Source organism: Anolis carolinensis, chromosome 1, assembly GCF_035594765.1.
Source record: "Anolis carolinensis isolate JA03-04 chromosome 1, rAnoCar3.1.pri, whole genome shotgun sequence".
Taxonomy (NCBI): Eukaryota; Metazoa; Chordata; class Lepidosauria; order Squamata; family Dactyloidae; genus Anolis; species Anolis carolinensis.
In genome coordinates this window covers 340,990,645-341,013,258 of record NC_085841.1, presented here as the reverse complement: position 1 = coordinate 341,013,258, position 22,614 = coordinate 340,990,645, and the positions used below count along the sequence as shown (strand labels likewise).

Sequence of the window (22,614 nt, the reverse complement as noted above, 5' to 3'; positions counted from 1 at the left end):
TCTTACTTCAATTTATTGATGGTCATTCCAGTAGTCCAACTACTTATCTTCCAGTATGGAACTAAACACAGTGGAGAGCCAGGCTGTTGATCATTTACCATTGTAAAGTTGGAAAAATTGTAAGCAAATTATGATGAAGTCTTTATTTTAATATTATAAAATTAAAGCAGATGAGTCATTTTGAGCTAATTGTTCATGTCTTCTAATGAAGAAACTGTCTCAATTACTGTTGGTCACATGGACTATACTCTGTTCACAAAGTTATTCCAAATTAGTTGAAATTAGCTGAACAATTTTGGGTCTAACTGAACTGTTAATACTAATCTGTGCTTATAAAGGACATTTGACTTGTCAGTACAAATGAAGAAGAGCCTTTTTCACAGAGAAAGGCATCGCTACAAGGAGATCTGTGTGTGCTCAGAGAATGAAATGGTACCTAAATTGTATATGAAGAGTTTTTGAAGATCGTACACATTATATAATTTATATTCTCTCGTGTAAGATTATCTTCCTTCTGCAATTTTTTAAAGAAAAAAAACAGTCAAAACTCCATTGCTAGAAACTGCTTTATCATTTGCTTTTGAATGGCTTGTTGGATTTATTCTTGTTGATGTATGAGGTAGTAGCAGATTCTAATACCCCTTTCTGGTTTAAACTACTTTCTAGTTATTATCTGAAGATCAAGCAGGTGTTACTCGATGGGTGACTGGATGGTTTGGAGGAGGTGCTGGATCAAAGAGTGTCCCCAACACACCTCTGAGGCCAAGCCATCAATCAGTTTTCAACAGTGTAAGTATTTTACTTAATATAATACAAAATAAAAACTTTATTTATATACCGCCCTATCTCCCCCAGAGGACTCAGGGCAGTTTCCAACATAAGCAGAACATTCTATTGCCAATAGGGGTCCATTCAACAAAAATAACATCATCAAACAAAAACATATAATCCTGCTAAAACAAACACAAAAATTTAAAATACCTAACTGCTTTTGTGTGGTAAATCCATGGCTGATTTTTCCTGAATGATGACAAACTAACTTACTGCCTTAGATAAGGAGAAACTGATGACAGGAAGGCTGGTCCCAGGTGATCAATAAGCTTCAGCAGCTATAAACACAATGGAAGCATAAAATAATTGCAGTCCATATTGGTAGAGGAGTGCCTATATCAATGAAGTCATGGATCTTCAAAATCTATCTATATATAGATGTAATGTGTGTTTTCCCCATGGCGTAAACAAAACCACTGAACCAAATCACACCAAATTTGGCCACAAAAGACATAGTCATCCAATCTATGTCATTCAATAAAAAAACCTAGAAAAAATAAAGTCCAAATTACAGAGGACAAGGAAGAGCCGTTCTACCCTGGCTGCCAGTCAGAAGGGTAGGCCCCGCCCCCTTTAGGCCTTGCTCACTTCGTGTCCTAGCAACCCTCTCAGCCACAATGGCTGAGGGTTCACTTAGGCCTCTTCCACACTGCCTATAAAATACAGATGATCTGATTTGAACTGAGGCCTCTTCCACACTGCCTATAAAATACAGATGATCTGATTTGAACTGAATTATATGGCAGTTTAGATTCAAGGCCCCTTCCACACAGCTATATAACCCAGAATGCCAAGGCTGATAACTCTGAAAACGGGAATTCCAGACAGGAAACAATCAGGGCCAGCTAACACCTTCCAACAAAGGATTCCCCCAGGGAGGAAGCTGAGGAGGGAGAAAAGTAGTGTGTATTATCAGAGTCATTATTTCTATTATTATTATTAGTATTATTATTATTGTGTTGCTGTGATCCATGAAAATGAGCACAATCTGGCTCCAGGTATTAAAAAAACTCTAAAATCAGAACAGTAAATAAATAACAACACTCTGAAAACGGGAATTCCAGACAGGAAACATTCAGGGCCAGCTCAAACCTCCCAATAAAAGATTCCCCCAGGGAGGAAGCAGCCAGGCTTTGAAGCTGAAAGGCCATTACATGCTCATCATTCTGGCTAATTGCAGGATTCATACTTGCCTCCAACAGACAAAAAAAGGAACAACCAGAAATATTGTATATTCACAACCTTTAGGAAATAACATATACTAGCTACCACTAATTCCTCAATACTTTATTTCCCATACCACCACACTTTGCCACAGCAACGTGTGACTGGGCACAGCTAATATTATAGGACACTCAATTAAGTTCTACAACAAATTGTTAAAACATCAATCTTCTATATTCTAGTAAGCATTAATAAGTGAGGAGGTCCTTGACTAATCTCACCATACATGCAAAATCTGATTTCATTCCTAGTTGACCTTAGAAAACAACCTTGATCATCCAAATTCCTTCCTTTGGGTTGTATCCTGAAATCAGTGAAAAACTGATTCTCTGACTGCTGACAGACAGCCCTGAGGATTTATGTTAAATAATGTGATCATGTTAAAATAAAAGCCATACTTGTAGCATTGTTCTACAGTATTTGATTCAAGATATCTTGAACTGATGAGCCAAATAAATGTCACATAATTAGTGTATGAATGCTCAGTCTTTTTCAGAATTGTTTGTGAAGTTCCTTGAAACAGAATCCCGTCCAGTTCTTCCCCCACCAAAACTGTCTGTTCATGACATGAAACCTTTAGGAGCAACAGGAATAGGCAAACCCGGTACTAATCCTTCCAGCAACGTGACAGGTAATGCCTTTTCATTTTCAGAAGGTAGGAAACATTATATTGAACTTGAGTGATGATGTTGCATCAGTTGAATATAGATTTTCAGGGTTTTTAAAGTTAGTTGCACTACACAAGGACAATGATGGGTAATATTAGAAGTCTTTTTTTGACTTAGCAAAATGATAGGTTCACTTACAAATGGGAATATTTTTGCATGCTCTCAGCCTGTTACCAAAGCATTGTGACAGTGAAGCAGTGGTTGTAAATATAGTTTTAAAATCACACTTCTTTTCTCATTTTTACTGTAGTCCTATAGACGATCTACATTTTCAACAGGCCCATGTTGTAAAAGCAAATGAGTATTGTGTAATGCAAATGGTTTAGTAGAGCTCAGAAGATGGCTTTTCATAAAACACCACCTCTTTAGATATACAGTAGAGTCTCACTTATCCAAACTAAACGGGCTGGCAGAAGCTTGGATAAGCGAATATCTTGGATAATAAGGAGGGATTAAGGAAAAGCCTATTAAACATCAAATTAGGTTATGATTTTACAAATTAAGCACCAAGACATCATGTTATACAACAAATTTGACAGAAAACGTAGTTCAATACGCAGTAATCTTATGTTGTAACTACTGTATTTATGAATTTAGCACCAAAATATCACGATATATTGAAAACATTGACTACAAAAATGGCTTGGATAATCCAGAGGCTTGGATAAGTGAGACTCTACTGTATTTATAAAAATCTTTATGAAAAGTTTATGAAAACTTTGCCTCTTTGTGGAGAATGTCCCTTGCTACCAGGTTTTGAAAGTTTTCCCACTGAAGGCTTAGCTTTAAATTCTCACAGTAAAGCTGGGAAATATCCACTCTGAAAGCTTATCTTTGAAAGTTTATATTTTCAGTAAATGTATGGTTTATATACCTTTTGTTCTCTTATCACTTCTGGTATAATAGTGAAGGTGCCCTATTTTATTTGGCAGGCACCCAAATTTCTTGTCTGGACAAAAAGTTCAGAGGGACTTTGTCCATTCCTGAATTGGATTGTTGCCCTATAAAACCAGACATGCAATCTGTATCCCTTAATTGTTTGGGTATTTCAGATTTCTTTTAAAATGTTAAGAACAGATTAGCAGACATAAATACATAGTTGCAAGGTTGGCCTCATTGAATGAAAGATTTATCTTTAACTATTATACACACATTCCTGAGTGTCCCAATTCAATTTGTAAAAGTTTCTGTTCTGATTCTCATATAGAAAAAAACTTTTAAAGGGATGGTTTGCTCAAAATTGTGGTGAATTGCAGTTTTGTGGAGACTTCCTCCATGTGGCAACATATTAATACACAATATTTCCCATATTTATTTCTCACAAATCCAATGCAAAATTATTTAGATAATTTCCTTTTGCAAGGCACCTGCTCCACTGTTTTGTTTGTTTTGGGTTTGTTTTTTTAAAAAAAACAAACAAGAATATATTGTTTTCCATGTCTTAAAATAAAGGGGAAAGAAGTTGTCAGATATAACTAGTCTGTGTGGTTCCTTCAAGACACCTGTCGACTTGTGCATTTCATAGAATTAGGCAAGGAATACTCAATGTGATTTTGCTAATTCCTTGCTCTGAAATAACAGTATAACCAGGGCCTATTATTCAGCAGCAGTCTCCCATCCAAGTATTAACCAAGGGTGACCCTGGTTAGCTTCCAAGTTCAGGAAAGATTCTGGTGCATAGTGGTATATTGTGCTCTTCACAGCCTTGAAACATGTTGTGGCAAGTTTGCTGTTGTGAAACAAGAAACTTGAATGAACTTGAATATGCAGGTGTGAGGCGGAATAAAGCCAGATTTAGTTTTATATCAAGAAATACAATTTAATTTTTAAATCAGTGTCATAACGTTAAAACATTCAAGAGGTTATGACACTAGACTATAATGAAATGACGAGCTGTCAACAGATGTGAGACTATTATACATCTCATTTTGACTGTTCTTGTTTATGGTGAATTTTTATCACAAGACAATATTCTCAATTCTTTTCTTGCAATATTTCTGTGTGATAAGGGAATGTTTCTAATAATTCTGAAACAATGAAGAATTGTAGAAAACTTGCATTATGCTGTGATTTGTTGATAAGTAAATAATATACTTTTCACTGTTACTATAATGAAAATAATTCTTACAAATTATTGTGCATACAATCATTATTGTATCATTGGGAAGAATGGGTTTGGTCTGTTAGTTAAAGAAGAGTTGAAATACTGTTAAAAATATAGACAAAATGATTGAAACTAATTCTATGCAGCCTTCTGAGAAAGAGGTCTTCAATAACTAAGCAATATTTTCTGGATTTTTTCTGCCAGATCCATCAGGCCCAGGAACCAGTAGGAGACCAGATGTGAATCCCTTCCTCGCACCCCGGTCGGCAGCAGTCCCCCTCATCACCCCATCTAATCTTGGAACTGGCGGATCTGGGCATCTGCTTATGAAGCCTATTTCTGATGCCTTGCCCACTTTCACCCCATTACCAGTAGCCCCTGATACCAGTGCTGGGACAATACTGAAAGACTTGCTCAAGCAATAGACAGTTCCATATTGACGTTGATAATAATGATGACAGTAGCACTTTAAGGAAAACAAGAACACTGCATTTGTATAATATACCACAAAGAGGCCTTTTGTAAAAAGTTGTTCATATTCAATTGCTCTTAAGATGTTAATGTCTCTCCCACCTTACCCCCACTTCCTAAGTCCTTTTCTTGCCTATTCATTGCTTTTTAGTTGCTCCCACAGAATTATTCCTTGTTTTTACTAGCTTGCTGAATCTACTTTCGAGTGGAAAATCCTGGCTACATGTAAAACAAAAAAAATGCAAGATGTTTAATAATTCAATCCAAAGCCTTTCAACCATGCAGCATCCACTTTAACACCAGTATTTTAAGCATATGTGCAATTTGTTTGGTTCTTCATGCTATATCAAAAGGTGTCTGATTTGCTGCTTTGGGGTCATTGGTTAGGGGGAATATATAAAAATGTGCTCATCTCCAGAAAATACTTGTATATTTGGAAATAAGCACAATAGGGATAGGCATTAGACAGCCTGTGAAGGGTATTTGGACCAGTAAGGTATTGGTTTGACGCTTCTAGCCCATGCCTTTCGAAGCTTAGGATGATGAGAAAGTGAGTACATTGTGGTGTGTGATGAGGAAGTCTGGGAACCATATGTTCCCAATTCTTACAGAATGTGAGGTTTAATCTAGATTCATCACTTCAGCCTGGAGCAGCAGTTCTGCAGAGTGGAATTCAGGATTCTGTAAAAGGGTGAGGATGCAAAGCTCCAAAGAGGATGGCATTAGCTGGCCAAGTCTATATTTCAGATATACTCTCTAGACAGTATGCTCATGACAATGCTGACTCTCGGTGAGCAAGGAATTAAAAAGTTTGGGCTGTTCATTCTCATTCACATACAAACACTTTTCAGTACCACCTTGAGTCTGGAACAGGATGCAACTAATACCATATGTCTTTGAGCACTGTTAGTTTTAAGTTTAAAAAAACAATTAGTGCAGGAGTGTCTCATAGATTTTATTTCTAGGCAATGCTTCAGTTGTTTCTTCCTAACTCCAGAAGTTATGTAATACAACAAATACTCAAAACCTGCCAGCATTAATTGAGTTCATGATTAATTTTCAATTGACCACTAATTGCAAACCTGACTTCCCATTTGTATATTCATAGTGTATAAATATGCAATACTATAATGGTTTAAGATGTATATTTAAAAGATGATTATTTGCATACTTTTGAATGCGGATTTAAAGTATCAATATATGTATAAAGCCTAAAGTGAATTATGCTTTATTCCAATATGTAAATAGGACTACATAAAAGCATAGAATTCTGTATATTTTGCTGCCCAGACTTGTATAAGCTATAGGGAATGTGTCCCCAAACTATTCACAGAAGGACTGGAAAGAGTTCTTGATGCCTTTAAAAGAATAATTTGAGACACAGCACCTCTAAAGACCTACCCTTTTTCTATGCTGTTTTTCATGTAGTTTGCATTAAAAGTAATACTGGTATCACTGATGGAACAGTTCTGTCAGCAGAAAAGAGAAAACGAATGTCCTCTTCACCCGGTATCCTTCATGCTTCTTATTAAGTCAAGCAGAACCCTCACTTGGTTAACATTGTTTTTGACCTTGGATTTTGGCCTATAGTGTAAATTCTATGTTAGAACTCAGAGCCATTTCTCTTAGCTACTACCCTGCAGATTGATTTCAATTTGGTTATAGAATGAATCATGAAAATATAGTTTCCTAGAAGTTGCCAAATTAATGAATGCAAAGAGCCTTTGGTTTCTATTTATATATTGATTAAAATATCTAAATCCTTCTAAATTAATTTCTGACAAAAGTTTCAGGAATTTCTGTTCATAATAAATGGTTGCATTTTGACTTCTCATAACTGAAGCTAGTAAGATAGTATATTCCAAGTTAGTATAGGTTATAATTTTGAAATCTAGTATCTGTTTTTAAAATCTTCAAGAATCTCCATTCAAAGTCCAGCTTTTTAGGACACATTTCATACATCAGAATATGCATGTTGTATCTGAGCATAATATTCAAAATGGTTCCTTCATCCAACACTTTTTCTCTCTCCTGTATTTGGAACAAGAATCCCCAAATCTACATGAGGGAGTATGGACAGTTGCAACAAGATGTGCCAGCATTCTAAAAACATTGATATTTAACTATATAGTACTTAAAAGCTGCAAACCTGTAGGCAAAATTGTCGAAGATAATGTGGGGGAAAGCCTTGCACACAACGTCAAACAAATCCTTCCATCTGGAAATCAATGTCCTCATTGTGAAAGACCAAGTGGATCCAGAATAAGGTCTTCATGGTCATTTACGAACCCACTACCAAGACTCTTCCTCTGGAAGACAAGCATACTCAGTCACGAGTGATCACCCATGTTCTGTTCATATGTACTTGGATGGGAGACTGCCAATGAACACCAGGTGCTGGAGACTAAGTTTCAGCGGAAGGATCTCGCAAAACCACCTCTGAGCATTCCTTGCCTAAGAAAATCCAATGAAATTCATGGAGTTGCCATTAGCCATTGGACAACTTTAAAACAATAAGGATACACACATAATATAAATTAATAACAAACAAAAAGGTGGAGAGAATAGCTGGAATGATGAGGAGGAGGAGAATAAAATGGGTGATGGAAGGAAACATTTTAATGCATACTATTGATGAATAGACACATTCAAAACTAAATGAATGGCCAATTGTGATGACATTTGTTGCTCCCAGGTTTAAAATGAAACATTTCCCCAGATTGTGGGAGGAGCCAAAAGTACTCTTGTTAGGGAAAGCATTGCCTTTTGTTCACCGAGTGTCTACTTTGCCAGGACTATTTCTTTTTTAAAAATAGCCTTTCTGGGTCCTTCCCTTCCGTGATATGTCTGTGCCTTGTGTTTCATGGGAGAGCCGGGAGAGAAAGATGATGATGAGTATTATGCCATGTCTACATGCTGTGCAGTCCTTGGAGTCATAGTTTTCCAAGGTCCATAACCTTCTCTTGGTGTATTTACACTATGGAATACAGTGTTCCCTCACTACTTCGCGGTTCACTTTTCGCAGATTTGCTGTTTCGCGGTTTTTCAGTAAACTCTAAAAGACTATTACAAATCATAAAAATTACAATTTACAGCCTAAGGAAGGAAGGAGAAGCCAAATGGAGAGAAAAGGAGCCCAAGGGGCAACAGGAGGAGGAGGAGGCGATTTATCAACACACAATTGGTTGATAAAGACTTAAAATAGTGTATAACTACTAATATAATGTATAAATATTAAAATAAAGTGTCCCTACTTTGCAGATTTTCACTTATTGCGGGTGGTCCTGGAACCTAATCCCAGCGATAAGTGAGGGAACACTGTAAATGCTCTTGGACCTCACTTTAAATAACATAGCTCCATACTATGTGGACCTGGGAGTTATAATTTCCCAAGACCCATACCCTTCTCTGGATGCATCTGTAGTCGGGACCCTTTTTAAATGCCATTATTATTGTTTTATTGTTTGACACAGCAAACAAGATAGATATGCTGGATTTCGTTTCACAAAATCACAAGTCAAATACTTCCCAAGTGTCTAGGACTGTGTGATGTATTTTCGGATGATGTGCGCAGATCCCAGTAGGGTGGCCTTTTGCAGTTGGCAGATCGTAATTTTGTCAATGTCTATTGTTTCCAAATGCTGGCTGAGATCTTTTGGCACGGCACCCAGTGTGCCCATCACCACCGGGACCACCTGTACTGGTTTTTGCCAGAGTCTTTGAAGTTCAATCTTGAGGTCCTGATAGCAGCTGAGTTTTTCCTGTTGTTTTTCGTCAATGCGACTGTCACCTGGGATGGCAACATCAATTATCATTATTATTATTATTATTATTATTATTATTATTATTATTATTATTATTATTATTATTATTATTATTCTGCCATTCTCTATGCAGTGTAGTCCTGGGAGTCATGGTTTTCCAAGGTCCATACTCATCTCTTGATGCATTTACAGTATGGAATGAATGCCCACCCCATTTTAAGTGCCATGACTCCATGTGATAGAGCCCTCCTGGGAGCTATAGTTTTCCAAGGTCCATACCCTTCCCTTGGTGCATTTGCACTAGGGAATGAATGCAGCTGGACATTACTTTAAATACCATAACTCCATACAATGCAGTCCTGGGAGTTCTAGTTTTCCAAGGCCCACATCCTTCTCTGTGGGGCAACCGAGAGAGGGGGCATCACCGATTTCCCTCCCTGCTTCCTTCCTTCCGGAATTGAAGAAAGACATGTAACGGCTAACATTTCAAAGAGAAGTTTTTTCCCCCATAAAGAACATGGGGGGAGAAATGGTGGGCGGAGCCTTGCGATCAAAGTGTGATGGCAGAATGCTGAGATAAACTGATACATTTAACAGTGAGATGGAGAAATCACACTGCTAAACACCCGTTTCATTCCAACACCGAGTCAGACTGAGCTCTACACTTCGCAACCTCAATATGATGAAGTGGCAGGGCAGCAGTTGAATTTTACCTCAGGAAAGCAGGCCTCACTGTCTAATGGTCATTATTTTGTACTGTTGCCATTGGATACTTCCTCCTAATGCTAATTTCTGTATGCGGAAGGTGCTTTTTGACAGGAACATGGCTGTAAAAGAAGCAATTAAGCTTCCTCTTTAAGTGGCAGCCCAGTGAAAAAATGTACCGTAAAACCTAACCAGAATAGCGGTGGAATTTTACCTCAGATTTCCAGCTCACTTTGGAGCAGGATGGGCAAGTCGCAACAGGCCTCAACCTCACTTGGCCTAAAATTAGGGCCAGTATTTGGCTCTCAATGGAGTACGACAGCACGAATACGGCTAACTTTAAGGTCAGGGGAAATTTCATATTGCTGCCATTGGACAATTCCTCCTAAAGCAAAATAATGTATGTAGGGCCGGGAGGTGCCTTTTGACAGGATCCTGGCTGTAAAGGTAACCATGAAACTACTACTTATGCCTCAGTTTCAATGACAACCCAGTGAAAAATGTATAATATTTCATGTTTAAAATATTTACAGGGTTGTTAGCCATTCAATTCATATAACGTAGTGTTAAAACTCTGACAAAATTGACCAATGAGAACCAAAAAAGAAAAAGCAGAACGTGCCATTTTCCACTCTCCTTGCAAACTGCTCCTATTATGGTTGATAGAATTACAGTATAGACTAAACTAATTTACCCCGACCAAAGGAAAGATTAAACCTCCTTCAGAAAGCCATGTAAAATTCATAATGACAGCACACGGATCACCGAGTTTATAAAGAGATACTTCAAACAATGCCAGATAACATCTGCTACACTCTTTGCTTGATTTAATTAATGATACTCGGTGCCTCTTGCCAAAAAACCAGAAAATCTGCAGAGGACGAATGGTTACCTAGGAAAATGATCTCCTCTTTGGCCAGCTTTTCTTACACAGCCGGAAAACCTTGATATAATCCTTCATGGACCTGGTAAGCAAAATTATTTCTGAAATGTAACACAGCGTTAATAGATTTTGAAAATAGTACTGTATCGTGTGTTCTGTACACCATCCGAATCCATGTTTCGATAGGCAAGTGGCTATTTATTCCCCCTTCGTAGCACAACAAAAAAGAAACATATCCAGCATAAAGGCAGTCATTATATGTCTGATCTACAGGATATACCCTGTTTCCCCGAAAATAAGACATCCGCGGAAAATAAGACCTAGTAGAGGTTTTGCTCAATTGCTAAATATAAGGCCTCCCCTGAAAGTAAGACCTAGCAAAGTTTTTGTTTGGAATCATGCCCGCCAAACAGAACACCAGAGTATGCGGGTTTGGTAAATGTACATACCATAGAGAGTTGTACATGGAAATAATGGTAATAACAAGAAATTCTTGATAAGATTCACAGTTTGTCTGGTTATGCTGGTTTGTGAGTACAGTACAGTACAGTACATAATGTTCCATTTTTTGTTCAACAAATAAATGTGAATTCTTCTTCATGGAAAAATAAGACATACCCTGAAAATAAGACCTAGCGCATCTTTGGGAGCAAAAGTTAATATAAGACACTGTCTTATTTTCGGGGAAACACGGTATATATTGCTAAAGCCAGTTGAAAATGACAGGCTAATCTCCAGAAACATTGAAACTCATGCTATTCTAATTTAGCGACTACAGTAGAGTCTCACTTATTCAACATAAATGGGCTGGCAGAACATTGGATAAGCAAAAATGTTGGATAATAAGGAGGGATTAAGGGAAAGCTTATTAAACGTCAAATTACGTTATGATTTTACAAATTAAGCACCAAAACATCATGTTTTACAACAATTGGACAGAAAAAGCAGTTCAATACATGGTAACATTATGTAGTAATTATGGTATTTATGAATTTAGCACCAAAACATTGCAATGTATTGAAAACATTGACTACAAAAACATTGGGTACTAACAAATTGACTACAAATAAAGATAGAATTGCATAAAATGAACTTACAGTAACAACACTGCCGAAAGTTAAATACGTAAAAGGTTCAGCCCTTGCTGCCTAGACAAACAGTTGTGAATCCGGGTGGGAGGCAGACTGCGCTGGATAATCCAGAACGTTGGATAAGCACAGGTTGGATAAGCGAGACTCTGCTGTAGTTTCCTACAAAACCTTAGCAAGCCTCTTGGAGATCTCATCACCATAAACTGAAGCTGACTTGACAGCAATTAATAGCAAATAGTCTGCTGTACTCCTATGCAAAACCACTTGTTTTATAGTTATGTCTGTGAGATTACAAATCTGTGCATATTATAAAATGTAATTTATTATGGCAGTCACCTATGATTCTAAGGGGCACATGCTACTTCTGGGATTGTCTCTCTCTCCCTTTTTGTTATTGCTTTACTTTTTAATCATCCTTCTGCTAAGAAGGCTTTACCAATCCTGGCACCTCTGCACATACATATCCACTTTCTTTGAATGTATTAGAGGCAGTCTCAGCAGAGTGCATCTATATCAAGCATGGGCAAACTTCGGACCTCCAGGTGTTTTGGACTTCAACTTCTACCGGCTGTTAGGAATTGTGGGAGTTGACATCCAAAACACCTGGAGGGCCAAAGTTTGCTCATGCCTAATTCTGTGGAGTTAATGGAGTTTGACACCACTTTAACTGCTGTGGTTTAGTGCTATGGAATCCTGGGATTTGAAGTTTCATGAGACACAAGCATTAATCATCTAGCACAATGGGAAGGGAAGAAGCTGATCGAATATCACCGGGAAGGGAGTTCCACAGTCGAGGAGCCACCACTGAAAATGTCCTGTCTCTCTCAACCAACTGTGTCTGCGAAGGAGGTGGGACTGAGAGCAGGGCCTCCCCATAAGATCTTAATCTCCGTGATGGTTCATAGAAGGAGATACTTATGGACAGGTAAGTTGGGCTGGAACCATTTAGGGCTTTGTAGACTAAAGCCAGCACTTTGAATTATGCTCAGTAGCAAACTGGCAGAGTTGAAGACCCACAGGTTGAGAACCACTGATTTAGCACAAGGGTCCTGAAACTAAGGAAGGGGGGAGGGAGAAAGGAAAGGGAAGGAAGGAAAAAGAGGGTGGGAGAAAAGGAAATAAGAAAGGTAGAAAACAGGAAAGGAAGAAAAGGGAGAAAAGGAAGGAAGGAAGGGAAGGGAAGGGAAGGGAAGGGAAGGGAAGGGAAGGGAAGGGAAGGGAAGGGAGGAAAAGAGGAATTTAGAATTCAGAAAGCATGGTATACCTCGGGCTATGGCTCTGTGCCCACTGGATGACTTTAGGCAAGTCACATTCTCTCAGCTTCTGGGGGAAGACAGGCAAACTTGCTTTGAATAAATCTTGGCAAGGAAACTGTAATAGGGTTTCCTTAGTGTCACCCTAAACCTGGAACAACTTGAAGGTTTGCAATTACAACAATCCAACTATTCCAACTATTGCACAAGTCTTCCTTACCCCCCATTGCACCAGTGCCTTCCATTCTGTATTTACATTGGATTATAAAAATATATATAAAAAGATATACACTTTTGAACTCTGGTGCTGGAGGAAAATCCTGAGAGTGCCTTGGACTGCAAGAAGATCCAACCAGTCCATCCTCCAGGAAATAATGCCCAGCTGCTCACTGGAGGGAAGGATATTAGAGGCAAAGCTGAAGTATTTTGGCCACATCATGAGGAGACAGGAAAGCTTGGAAAAGATCACGATGCTGGGGAAAATGGAAGGAAAAAGGAAGAGAGGCCGACCAAGGGCAAGATGGATGGATGGGATCCTTGAAGTGACTGGGTTGACCTCGAAGGAACTGGGGGCGGTGACGGCCGACAGGGAGCTCTGGCGTGGACTGATCCATGAGGTCACGAAGAGTCGGAGACAGCTAAACGACTGAGCAGCAGCATAAAAAATATAACTGCCTATTCTGTTATGTACACCTTGAAACAAATTGTAGTAACAATAAAGAAGCAATAATCTTTTTATTCATTCATTCATTCATTCATTGCATACTGCTAGGATAGGACCCAAAGTAGCTCACAAACAGAATTAAACCTAAAAACAACATTTTGGGAGTTGTATTGTCAAAGGTTTTCTCAGCCGTAATCACTGGGGTGTTGTGTGGTTTCTGGGCTGTATGGCCGTGTTCTAGCAGCATTTTCTCCTAACATTTCCCCTGCCTCTGGGGCTGGCACCTTCAGAGCATGCTAGCCACAGATGCAGACGAAACATCAGGAAATAAAACATGCAACACCCCAATTTTGGGAGTTAATGTTGCTTCTCTCCAACTTGTTTAAATCTTAATACATTGAAGTTGCACCCAGGAATGTCACACGGATTGGGGAGGGGGTTGCAGCTCGTAACAAGTGATACCATCCAAGGTGACACTGAAAGGACTGTATATAACCTTTTTGGGTACTGTTCCATTATTCGGGTGGACTCCAAAAGGGGACCTAGACAGAGAATGATAGTCCTACATATAATCCTACATATAGTCCTACAAAGCTAAAACTCTATACTAATTTTGTTCAATTTTCTGGTGTTTTAAGTATAATATTGTGAGATGGTCTGATACGGGAGGAGGTCCATAGGGGTGAGACTATGAATTGTTGATCAGATGACATCAACTCTAGTGATACCACTGATTTTACTCCTTATTTAACCAATGGTCCATCTTCTCTTCATTGTATGGCACCAAAAAGAAATCGTTATAGCAAGGGTGGAACAGTATGACAAGATGTAGGTAAGCTGGCCATTATTACTTTGCACTTTATTGACTATTTTAGCTATGAATCTACCTCTCCCATGTGAAGTTTTCTGCACTTTGACCCAGATCTGTGTTTTAGCCTCCCGTTTTTAACATTTTTGCAGTATGCTAACTTTTATGACTGTTTTAATGATGTTGATGTCTTATTGATGTGAAATTGTTTTACTGTTTTATCGCTGTTATTGTATTTTTATGTCGGGCATGGCCCCATGTAAGCCGCTCCGAGTCCCTCTTGGGAGATGGGGCGGGGTATAAAAATAAAGTTATTATTATTATTATTATTATTATTATAAGCTTATCTTTGAAGCAGGTACAGACCCAATTGATTTCTTGTCATCCCACATTTTCTGCTTCTTTATCGCAATCTCGTTCTATTCCTCTCCCTTTCCTGTTTTTCCTTGGTTTTCTTCCATAGCTGTAAACAGAGTTCACAGTGCAAGAATCGTTTGCACTTAATTAACTCAGTGAGTTGGGAAAGGAAGGGGGGAGGAATTCCCTTTTCCAGAAGACTCAGGCAAAAACAAACTGCTGTAGCCTCTTCTAGCTTGTGTGTTCTTCCCCATTAATAAGTTTTGCCTCCTTGAACACACTCTGAAATTACTTGGCCACTCAGGTCCTTGTTTCCATTTGTGCAACATTGCAAAGTCCGGGACCCTGGTATTTTAGCATTGTTATACTCCCCTGACGGTTTCCAGATAAAATTATTTCTGACTGTCCAATGCCAGTACTATCTTCCCTTCTAGCACACTCCTGTATTGCATTTACTGTGGAAAAGGCTTTCCTTCAAATTATGTGTGTATATATGTGTGTGTGTCTCAGTCCTGGCAGGCTCCTCAAGAGTGTTGTGGAGAGTCTAGCCAGTTGGTGAGCACTCTAATCTAAACCAGCTGTCCCCAAACTGAGGCCTCCCATTTGCATTGTTTAACATACTTAGAAAATGAAGTGTTCATTTTTAACATTCCTCTTCCAATTGGTTTAATGTTGAATTACAGAAGAGAACTAAGCAAAACCAGGTGCTTTTTGCTGTATTCTCTCCAGTGTTTGAGGAGGAGCAGAAGCTTCCCTTCCCTCTTCTCCCCTCCTTCTCTCCCTCCTCCTTCCTTCCCCTCTCTCTCCCCCCTTCTCTTTCTTTTCCTCTCCCTCATTCTGATTGTCTTCCTCTGCTTCTCTATGATTTGGTCTTTCATTCTCTGGAATAAAAATGATGGCAGGACTGAAGTTCTAGCAAAAGATTTCATGTACAAACCTGCATTTCGGTATTTACCTATTGGGACACTGCTTCTCTCTTCCTCAGCTTTCTTCCTCAGCTTTGGACATGACGGGACTGAAAAGGTAGGTTGATGCTCTAAATTCTGCAGTTTCCCTGTCCTGGAAGTCAGCCTCTGAGGTTGCTTATTGCATTACACTTGCTTAAGTTGTCTGTAAAGAAACAGAAGTGGGAGTGTGGATTTGGTTCCATTCTGTTATTTGTGGTACAACATAAAGACATTTTTCCTTTGCACTCTTTTCTGCCCTTTAGTTACAGAAACTGTAAACTTTTTTTGAGCAAATATGTATGAGCTATTTTCAGACAAAAAACTAGTTCGTGATTGTGAAGGTTTTTTGCTCTTTTGGTTTTAATTTACACAGTTTCAACTTTTGGTTCTATTAGCCTCATTAACTATAAATTGTATTGATAGATATAAATCTTGATGCCTTAATTTTTAGGTCTGTTCCTGGGGTTATTTGGGATGTTGATTCAGAAAATTGCATTGGATAGACCACATCTAGTTTTTTAGAAATGGTTATCATTATTTTCTATGGACGAGAAGATGTCAAGTGGTGGATGGTTTATGTTCTGTATTTCAAAAATTAGAGCTGATAGGGGGAATCTGGTGCTTTTTTTGGAACCAGAAGGTTAAATATACTCAGAAACAGCACTAACATTTGGGGCATCAAAATGTGTGATGGCCAGTGTTATGCACTATGCCTGTCTATCTTTCTTTAGAGAGTATGTGTCTTGAAGAAGCGATTGCAGATAACAAAAAGGAATTCTTCAATTCCTTTGCAACTGGAAACATATATTTAGCCAATCCGTCATGACAGGAAAAGGCTATATAGAAACTACGGGTGAATCTACACTAAAAGTAATGCAGTTTGACACCACTTTTTCTCTCATGGCTCAATGCTATGGAATCCTAGAAGTTGCAGTTTTATAAGGTCTTTAGCCTTTACCAAAAGTATGGGTATCCCATCAAACTAGAAAAGCCAGGATTCAGCAGCATTGAGCCATGAAAGTGCATTAATTCTACAGTGTAGAATTACAACAATTTATACATGTTTCTACCATCCCTGTAAGTCAATGGTGGGAAACATGTGGCTTGGTAGACGTTGTGGGACTGCAATCCTAGTCAACATATCCAGTGGGGAGACATGACAGCAGTTGCAATCCAATGCAGAGAAGGCCACATGTTCCCATTCTTTGCAGCAAATAGAATTTGGAAGGAACTTATGGCTGAAATTTTGAACAGGAGAGAAAACAAGAAGACAGAAAAAATACAAATCGGGGAAGATTAATTTGTACAGTTATATGAAGGTAAGATTTTGGTGCTTCAAGACAAAAACTACCTTAAACATAGAATTTTATAGTTGCAGAAGGGTCTAACTGATGACATCTCTAATTTCTACCCTTTTATGTTTTCCCATCGTTCCTTCTTTTTTCTTCTTCTGCCCAACGATTACATTAAGGAAGGAAATATAAAATCAGTGTCCAGAGTGAAATGTAATTAGTATAATAATAATAATAATAATAATAATAATAATAATAATAATAATAATAATAATAATAATAACAACTTTATTTTTATAACCTGCCTCTGTCTCCCCAAAGGGGACTCAGGGCGGCTTACACGGGGCCAAGCCTGAATAAAAACAATAGCAATATAAAACACAACAATAGACAAGAGATATGCACAATTATAAAAATTTAAACATTAGCCAATAAAAACAAATGACAAGAACTAATAAAAACATGGATTAAAACTGAGAGGTTGTAAAAGTAGACTGGGTAAGGTGCACCATATAAATATTGTAAACACGAGGTGACTGATAAAGTGCTGCAAATTCTTGGAAGTGCAAATTGGGATGGGAACAGACCCTGTGTCTATATCAAGTTGACAAAGGTAAAAAGTGCAAACTGGTACAAGAATGGTCACAGATACAGGATTGTTATGGGGATGAGCAATCTTTATCCAAAGGCCTGAGTGGAGAGCCAGTATCACTAAAAAGTCTGTCTAATCATGACATTTGTTTCAGTAGAACTTGAAAGAACTAAGGATATATGACTTAAATTGGCAGTTATTAATTGACTGTTTATTTACTGTAATTGGCATCTCTGAAAACAACCCCAGGTACCTAATGTGAGCCAGCAGTACAAATGCAACTAGCAGCAGGACTTTGAAAACACCACTACACTTCAGAAGTAAAGATGCATCAATGGATAGCAGTGTGATGTAGTAATCTGAGCACCAGACTAAGGACCTGTTCACACAGGCCCAAATTCGGTGGTGATGACTGTTTTTTTTTCTACTCTAGCCACGGAGCCCGCTGTTTCCCATCACACCCCGGAAAAGTATTTCCGGGGCAGCTCCATGGCTGAACTGCCGCAAAAACCCTATTCCTGCCAAAAAATTGCCGGCAGCGCAAAATAGGAGTTTCCCCATCTTTCCGTAAGGAAGGATGGGTCAAGCCATCTTAAAGAGGCGTCCCCCATTTGATGAAGCAGGGGGGAAGCTGGGACAATGCAGGGCAACAGGTCCCCACACCCCCTGGATGGGTGAAGCCGGGATCACTATGATTTACGGCACCCTCAATCTCAGAGGAAGGCAATGGCAGACCTATTTCTGCATTCCCTTAGTAGCTTTGCCTGCCATTTGTTTTGGACGTCTACATTGACTGTCATCCTATTCATTATAAGCCAGAGTTATGACACCTCCACACATGTCTCTTAAGCCAAGCAGCATCCTAGCTAAAGGTTTCCCATTAGGACACTGGGAAATACCCTCTGCTGGGAAAATCAGATCATAGCACTGGGCAACACCAACCACGGCTTTTTCCTAGCCGCTGGAAATGTTAAAAGAAGTAGCTGTGGCAAGACACTGATGGTACAGTAGTCATTTTCCAGTGCCCCAATCTGTTTGGATATCATTCAATTAGGGTGCTGCCTGCTTTAAGAGATAAGCCTTTTGGGGTGGCATTTGTCAGAAGGTATTTCCCGTGAAGGATCTCAGCCTGTATTGCTAAATGCTCAACTGAAGTTTGAAGTTACTAGGAATTGAGAAACTGAAGGAAACTTTTATATGAGGGCAGAATTCACATTTGGGGAGAGAGGCAAATCTTTCAAGGACATCCCCTTCTTGGTAGCTTCACCACTGCACTGTTGACATTAAACTGTTTCTCCGGAATGTTTATTGGAGATCCATAGAGACACCAAGCTGCACAATTCGCCAGGATTTCAAATTGTATTGCATCTGATTTTAGGGTGATGGCTCCAAAGAATGTTTCTTATTTTCTGCCAAGCAAAACAACATCAGCCTGCATGTAATTAATGCTTAAACAGTTTGTTCTTGCTAGCAAGTTTGCTTGCTTTTTTCTCCTATGTGTTTTATTTTTTTGGACTTCTGAATCATTTGAGAAGTTACTGTCAGAACTGTAAGCAGATTTTTCTGACTCCTCTAATATGTGTAAACTGGAAAAAACATTTTCTTAGCAGTTCCTTAGAAACAGTAAAACAGTAAAAGTTTTCTTAAAGTGAAAACCTCCCGAAAAACACACATTGAATTAGATCATAAAGCAGTTACTGTTTCTCCTGTCACAAAATATAGTGTAACTTACAATTTTTAATAGGCATAATGGGTAAATCCTTATGGATGCAATATTTCAGTGTCTTCCACAATTTGTTGAAATACTTGGATCGTTCTCATATATGTATGTATGTATGTATGTATGTATATGTAATATGTATATATTGGGCTTTACACAGAAGCACACCCTGGTGAATTCTATCTGGACCTTGTTTCCAACATTTTACACGAATTAAAAAAAAATCGGGCAGACGATATGCATTCCTTTGCTATAAAATGCAATTTTCCAAGCCTTGTACTAAAATAATTTGATATGTTTTGATAGTTTTGATCTGTACATAATATTTTACTCCTAGACAAAAATGTGCTACCACCTATAACACATTTTTCAATGTTTTTTGGATTTGGTACCTTTTGGAAACATACTCCAAATAAAGAGCTTGCTTACCTAAAACATAGATTATCAAACAATATTATATTGATGTTGGCCAGAATAATCTATTTAGAGTCATGCACTTGTAACTGGATGTATCCATTATCCCTACATTTCCCCTAGTTCATTAAAGTCCACATTTACCAAGATGCAGCCATTGCAATCAATAGGTCTGTTCCCCTGTCTACTGGGAAGCAGTTCACTGATGTTCTTCTTTCTGCATGTGATTGATGTCAGGTGCAAGGGAGAATTGTGACAGAGACCCTGATTCTTCCTGTTGAACTAGAGATTTCTCATGGGAACGGATGGAAACAACAGTCAGCTGCTTTCAGAGTGACAGGGGAACAGATCCTGATCAATTGCAGTAGCTGCTGCCTAGTACGTGGAAATTGGGGAAAGATTAGACCAAGGTTCACTACATAGCATAGCAATTACAGTGGTCATCCATGCATAAATTCAAAATAAGATTCCAGCGGTTTTGTAAATGCTTAGTACACTTTGACAAACCTTCTCCCTGTTCTCCAAAAACTGAGTGTCAGACCCACTGTTCTGTTTCCTCAAGTGAAGTCATGGAAGGCTTCAAACTATGTTGCATTTGATTCTAGAGTTGTCGCTCTAGGGAATGATTCTTATTTTCTGCCAAACAAAGCAACATCACCCTGCATATAATTAATGACTGAGTGATTTGTTCCCTTTAGACTTCATGCTTTATTTTCTTGGACTTGTTCTTGAATAGTTTAAGGAGTTCCTGTCAGAACTGTGAACAGATTTGTCTTCATCCAATATGCACAAACTGGACAAACAGTCATTGTAAACTACAGGAGTAGGAATAGTAAAAAATATTCTAAAAGTGAACACCTCCCTAAAAAGACATATTGAATTAGATTATAAAACAGTTTCTCTTCACTTTGTCACACACTTTCAGCCTGAACACCTCAATCATTTCTACCGCCTCCCCAGTTTTGCAAAGGACCTATTAGCAAAATAGCACTATAGTAGAGAATAACTCAGTTCCACCAGTGTCTATTTTATTCTGCAGACTTGTCCATCGCTGGCTTGTCATTTTATTATGGCTTAGCCATCTCCCTCTGGAATAGCAGAAGCAGTGAGAATAAGACATGGCTATCCATCATATGTATTACCCTATGCCACCACATATCACCAGACTGTCAGGTTTTACAAAACATAGCCTCAGGATATCCTGCACTGGCACTTCTGCCAATATAAATCCTAGAGATAAAAATTAAAGATACAGACCAACCCCAAATCTCATTGCAATATCCAGGCTCTTAACATTTGTTTTCCATATTGCAATCTATATTTTAAGCCTTACCTTTCAGAAGTTACTGATCCCAAGAACATTTTACAGGTGATTATTGCCTAGATCATCCTTCTCAAAGTGGACAGTATTGCCCCTTGCAGTTGAGAACATTAAATAAAAATAAGGAGCCAGTGGAAGCATAAAGAAAGGCAAGAAGAGAGTTTTGATAATTGTTTGTAAATGCTTCATGTGTTGTGTAACATAAGGTGGTAGTGATTATTTTATTTACCAATTAAAAACACAAAATGCAGGTTATAACGATCAGTGGTTGTCCATTGACAGGTCTTAACAAGCAAGTGTTGCAGATAAGCATGGTGTGCATTATCAGGAAGTCCAGCATGCATCAGCAGGAATATATGCATGTAATAATATATATTGATAAATTTAGTTTGATTTTTGATCATTTAATATCAAATACAGCCAATGCAGAGCAAAGAACAACACTAGTTCACTAGTTAAATTAGTATTTTAGTTTGTTTGTCTTTTGCCATCTTGCGCAAAAAAATGCTGTATACCTGATGTTGTGGCACTATTCCAATACCAACTACAGTATAGTTGGTATTGGAATAGTATGTCAGTATGTCAGCCTAATTTACCACCATAGGCAGCACAACTAGCCCACACAACTTTATGAGCTCCAGTTGGCTTCTGTAAATTAATATGAACGTTTGTTCAGATTTTATGTTATTATATAATTTTTGCCTGACTATGTTGGTTCAATTTATTGATGTTAGGTTTAATTCATTGATCTTAGCTTTAATTTGATGTTAGGTTTTAGTTGCTCTTTTCATATGTGGAGTTTTCCTGGGATTTTATGTCAATGTTTGCAGGGCCGACCCTAGGCAATTTTCAAGTGTAAGCAAACTGTATCCCCCCCCCCAAAAAAATGCAGTGAGAGTGAAAAAAGAGAGCCCTGGAGATGTCCCCAAAGTTCTGGGCCTTTACCGGAGGGAGGTAACTCTTCCCTTCGGCAAAGGCCCGGCTTAAGGAAACCCAGGGTGTGTTGCTGTTTAGTGGAGGCAGGAAACTTTTCCCCTCAGGGCCGCTTCCCGCTCAGGGAGCATCCAAGCAGGCAGGCGCCCAAGGCATCGGAGGGGGGTCGGGAGAAGTCCCCGACCTCTCTTTCTCTCTATATCCTCCTAATAAGAGGGCAAAGGGAGGCAGGCAGGTGGGGAAGAGCAAGGAGGAAAAGGATGCGAGGAGGAGAACCAGAACCAGCAGGAAGGGAAATGGCAAGCAAGAGGGGAAGGCCGGAGAGGAGGGGAAGGAGGAGGAAAAGGCGAGGAGGGTAGCCCAGCGAAAGGAGGGAGGATCCTCTTACTAGAATGTAGCAGAGAGGGGCCGAGGAGCCTATTTGTCCTGGGCAGGGGCTGCGAGGGAGGGTGACCAGGAAGGGAAACCCGCACACATTGGAGTGGGGGGAGGGCGCGCAAGGAGCCGGGAAGGGCACGGGAGAGAGGGTTGGCAGGGGCAGGTAGAAGCCTCTCATGACCCCGTAGCACTCT

General features: G+C 39.0%; 2 protein-coding genes and 1 long non-coding RNA gene across 4 annotated transcripts in view; 2 read left to right on the top strand and 1 right to left on the bottom strand.

Annotated features, from left to right (window-relative positions):
- The window catches only part of trip11 (thyroid hormone receptor interactor 11), a 46,332-nt gene extending 39,260 nt beyond the window's left edge, over positions 1–7,072 (top strand). Inside the window, exons 18-20 of the mRNA XM_008113504.3 lie at positions 667–789; positions 2,542–2,686; positions 5,032–7,072. Of these exons, the coding sequence (XP_008111711.2) occupies positions 667–789; positions 2,542–2,686; positions 5,032–5,252 (489 nt within the window). The 3' untranslated portion in view covers positions 5,253–7,072. The remainder of the gene's footprint in view (positions 1–666; positions 790–2,541; positions 2,687–5,031) is intronic.
- On the bottom strand, positions 533–11,654 carry LOC134295494 (uncharacterized). Its single transcript, XR_010002090.1, has 2 exons — positions 10,660–11,654; positions 533–9,088 (listed from the first exon to the last, which is right to left on the bottom strand). It is a non-coding gene; the product is annotated as an uncharacterized LOC134295494 (long non-coding RNA).
- Positions 11,655–15,535: 3,881 nt separating this feature from the next.
- fbln5 (fibulin 5) overlaps positions 15,536–22,614 on the top strand; it is a 70,635-nt gene continuing 63,556 nt past the window's right edge. The window contains exon 1 of one of the 2 annotated variants that reach the window (XM_008113184.3): positions 15,536–15,846. In XM_008113184.3, coding sequence (XP_008111391.1) covers positions 15,830–15,846 — 17 coding nt within the window. In that variant the 5' untranslated portion in view covers positions 15,536–15,829. Of the gene's footprint in view, positions 15,847–16,984; positions 17,090–22,614 lie in introns of those variants that run through there. The other variant, XM_062968169.1, reaches the window with a different exon arrangement.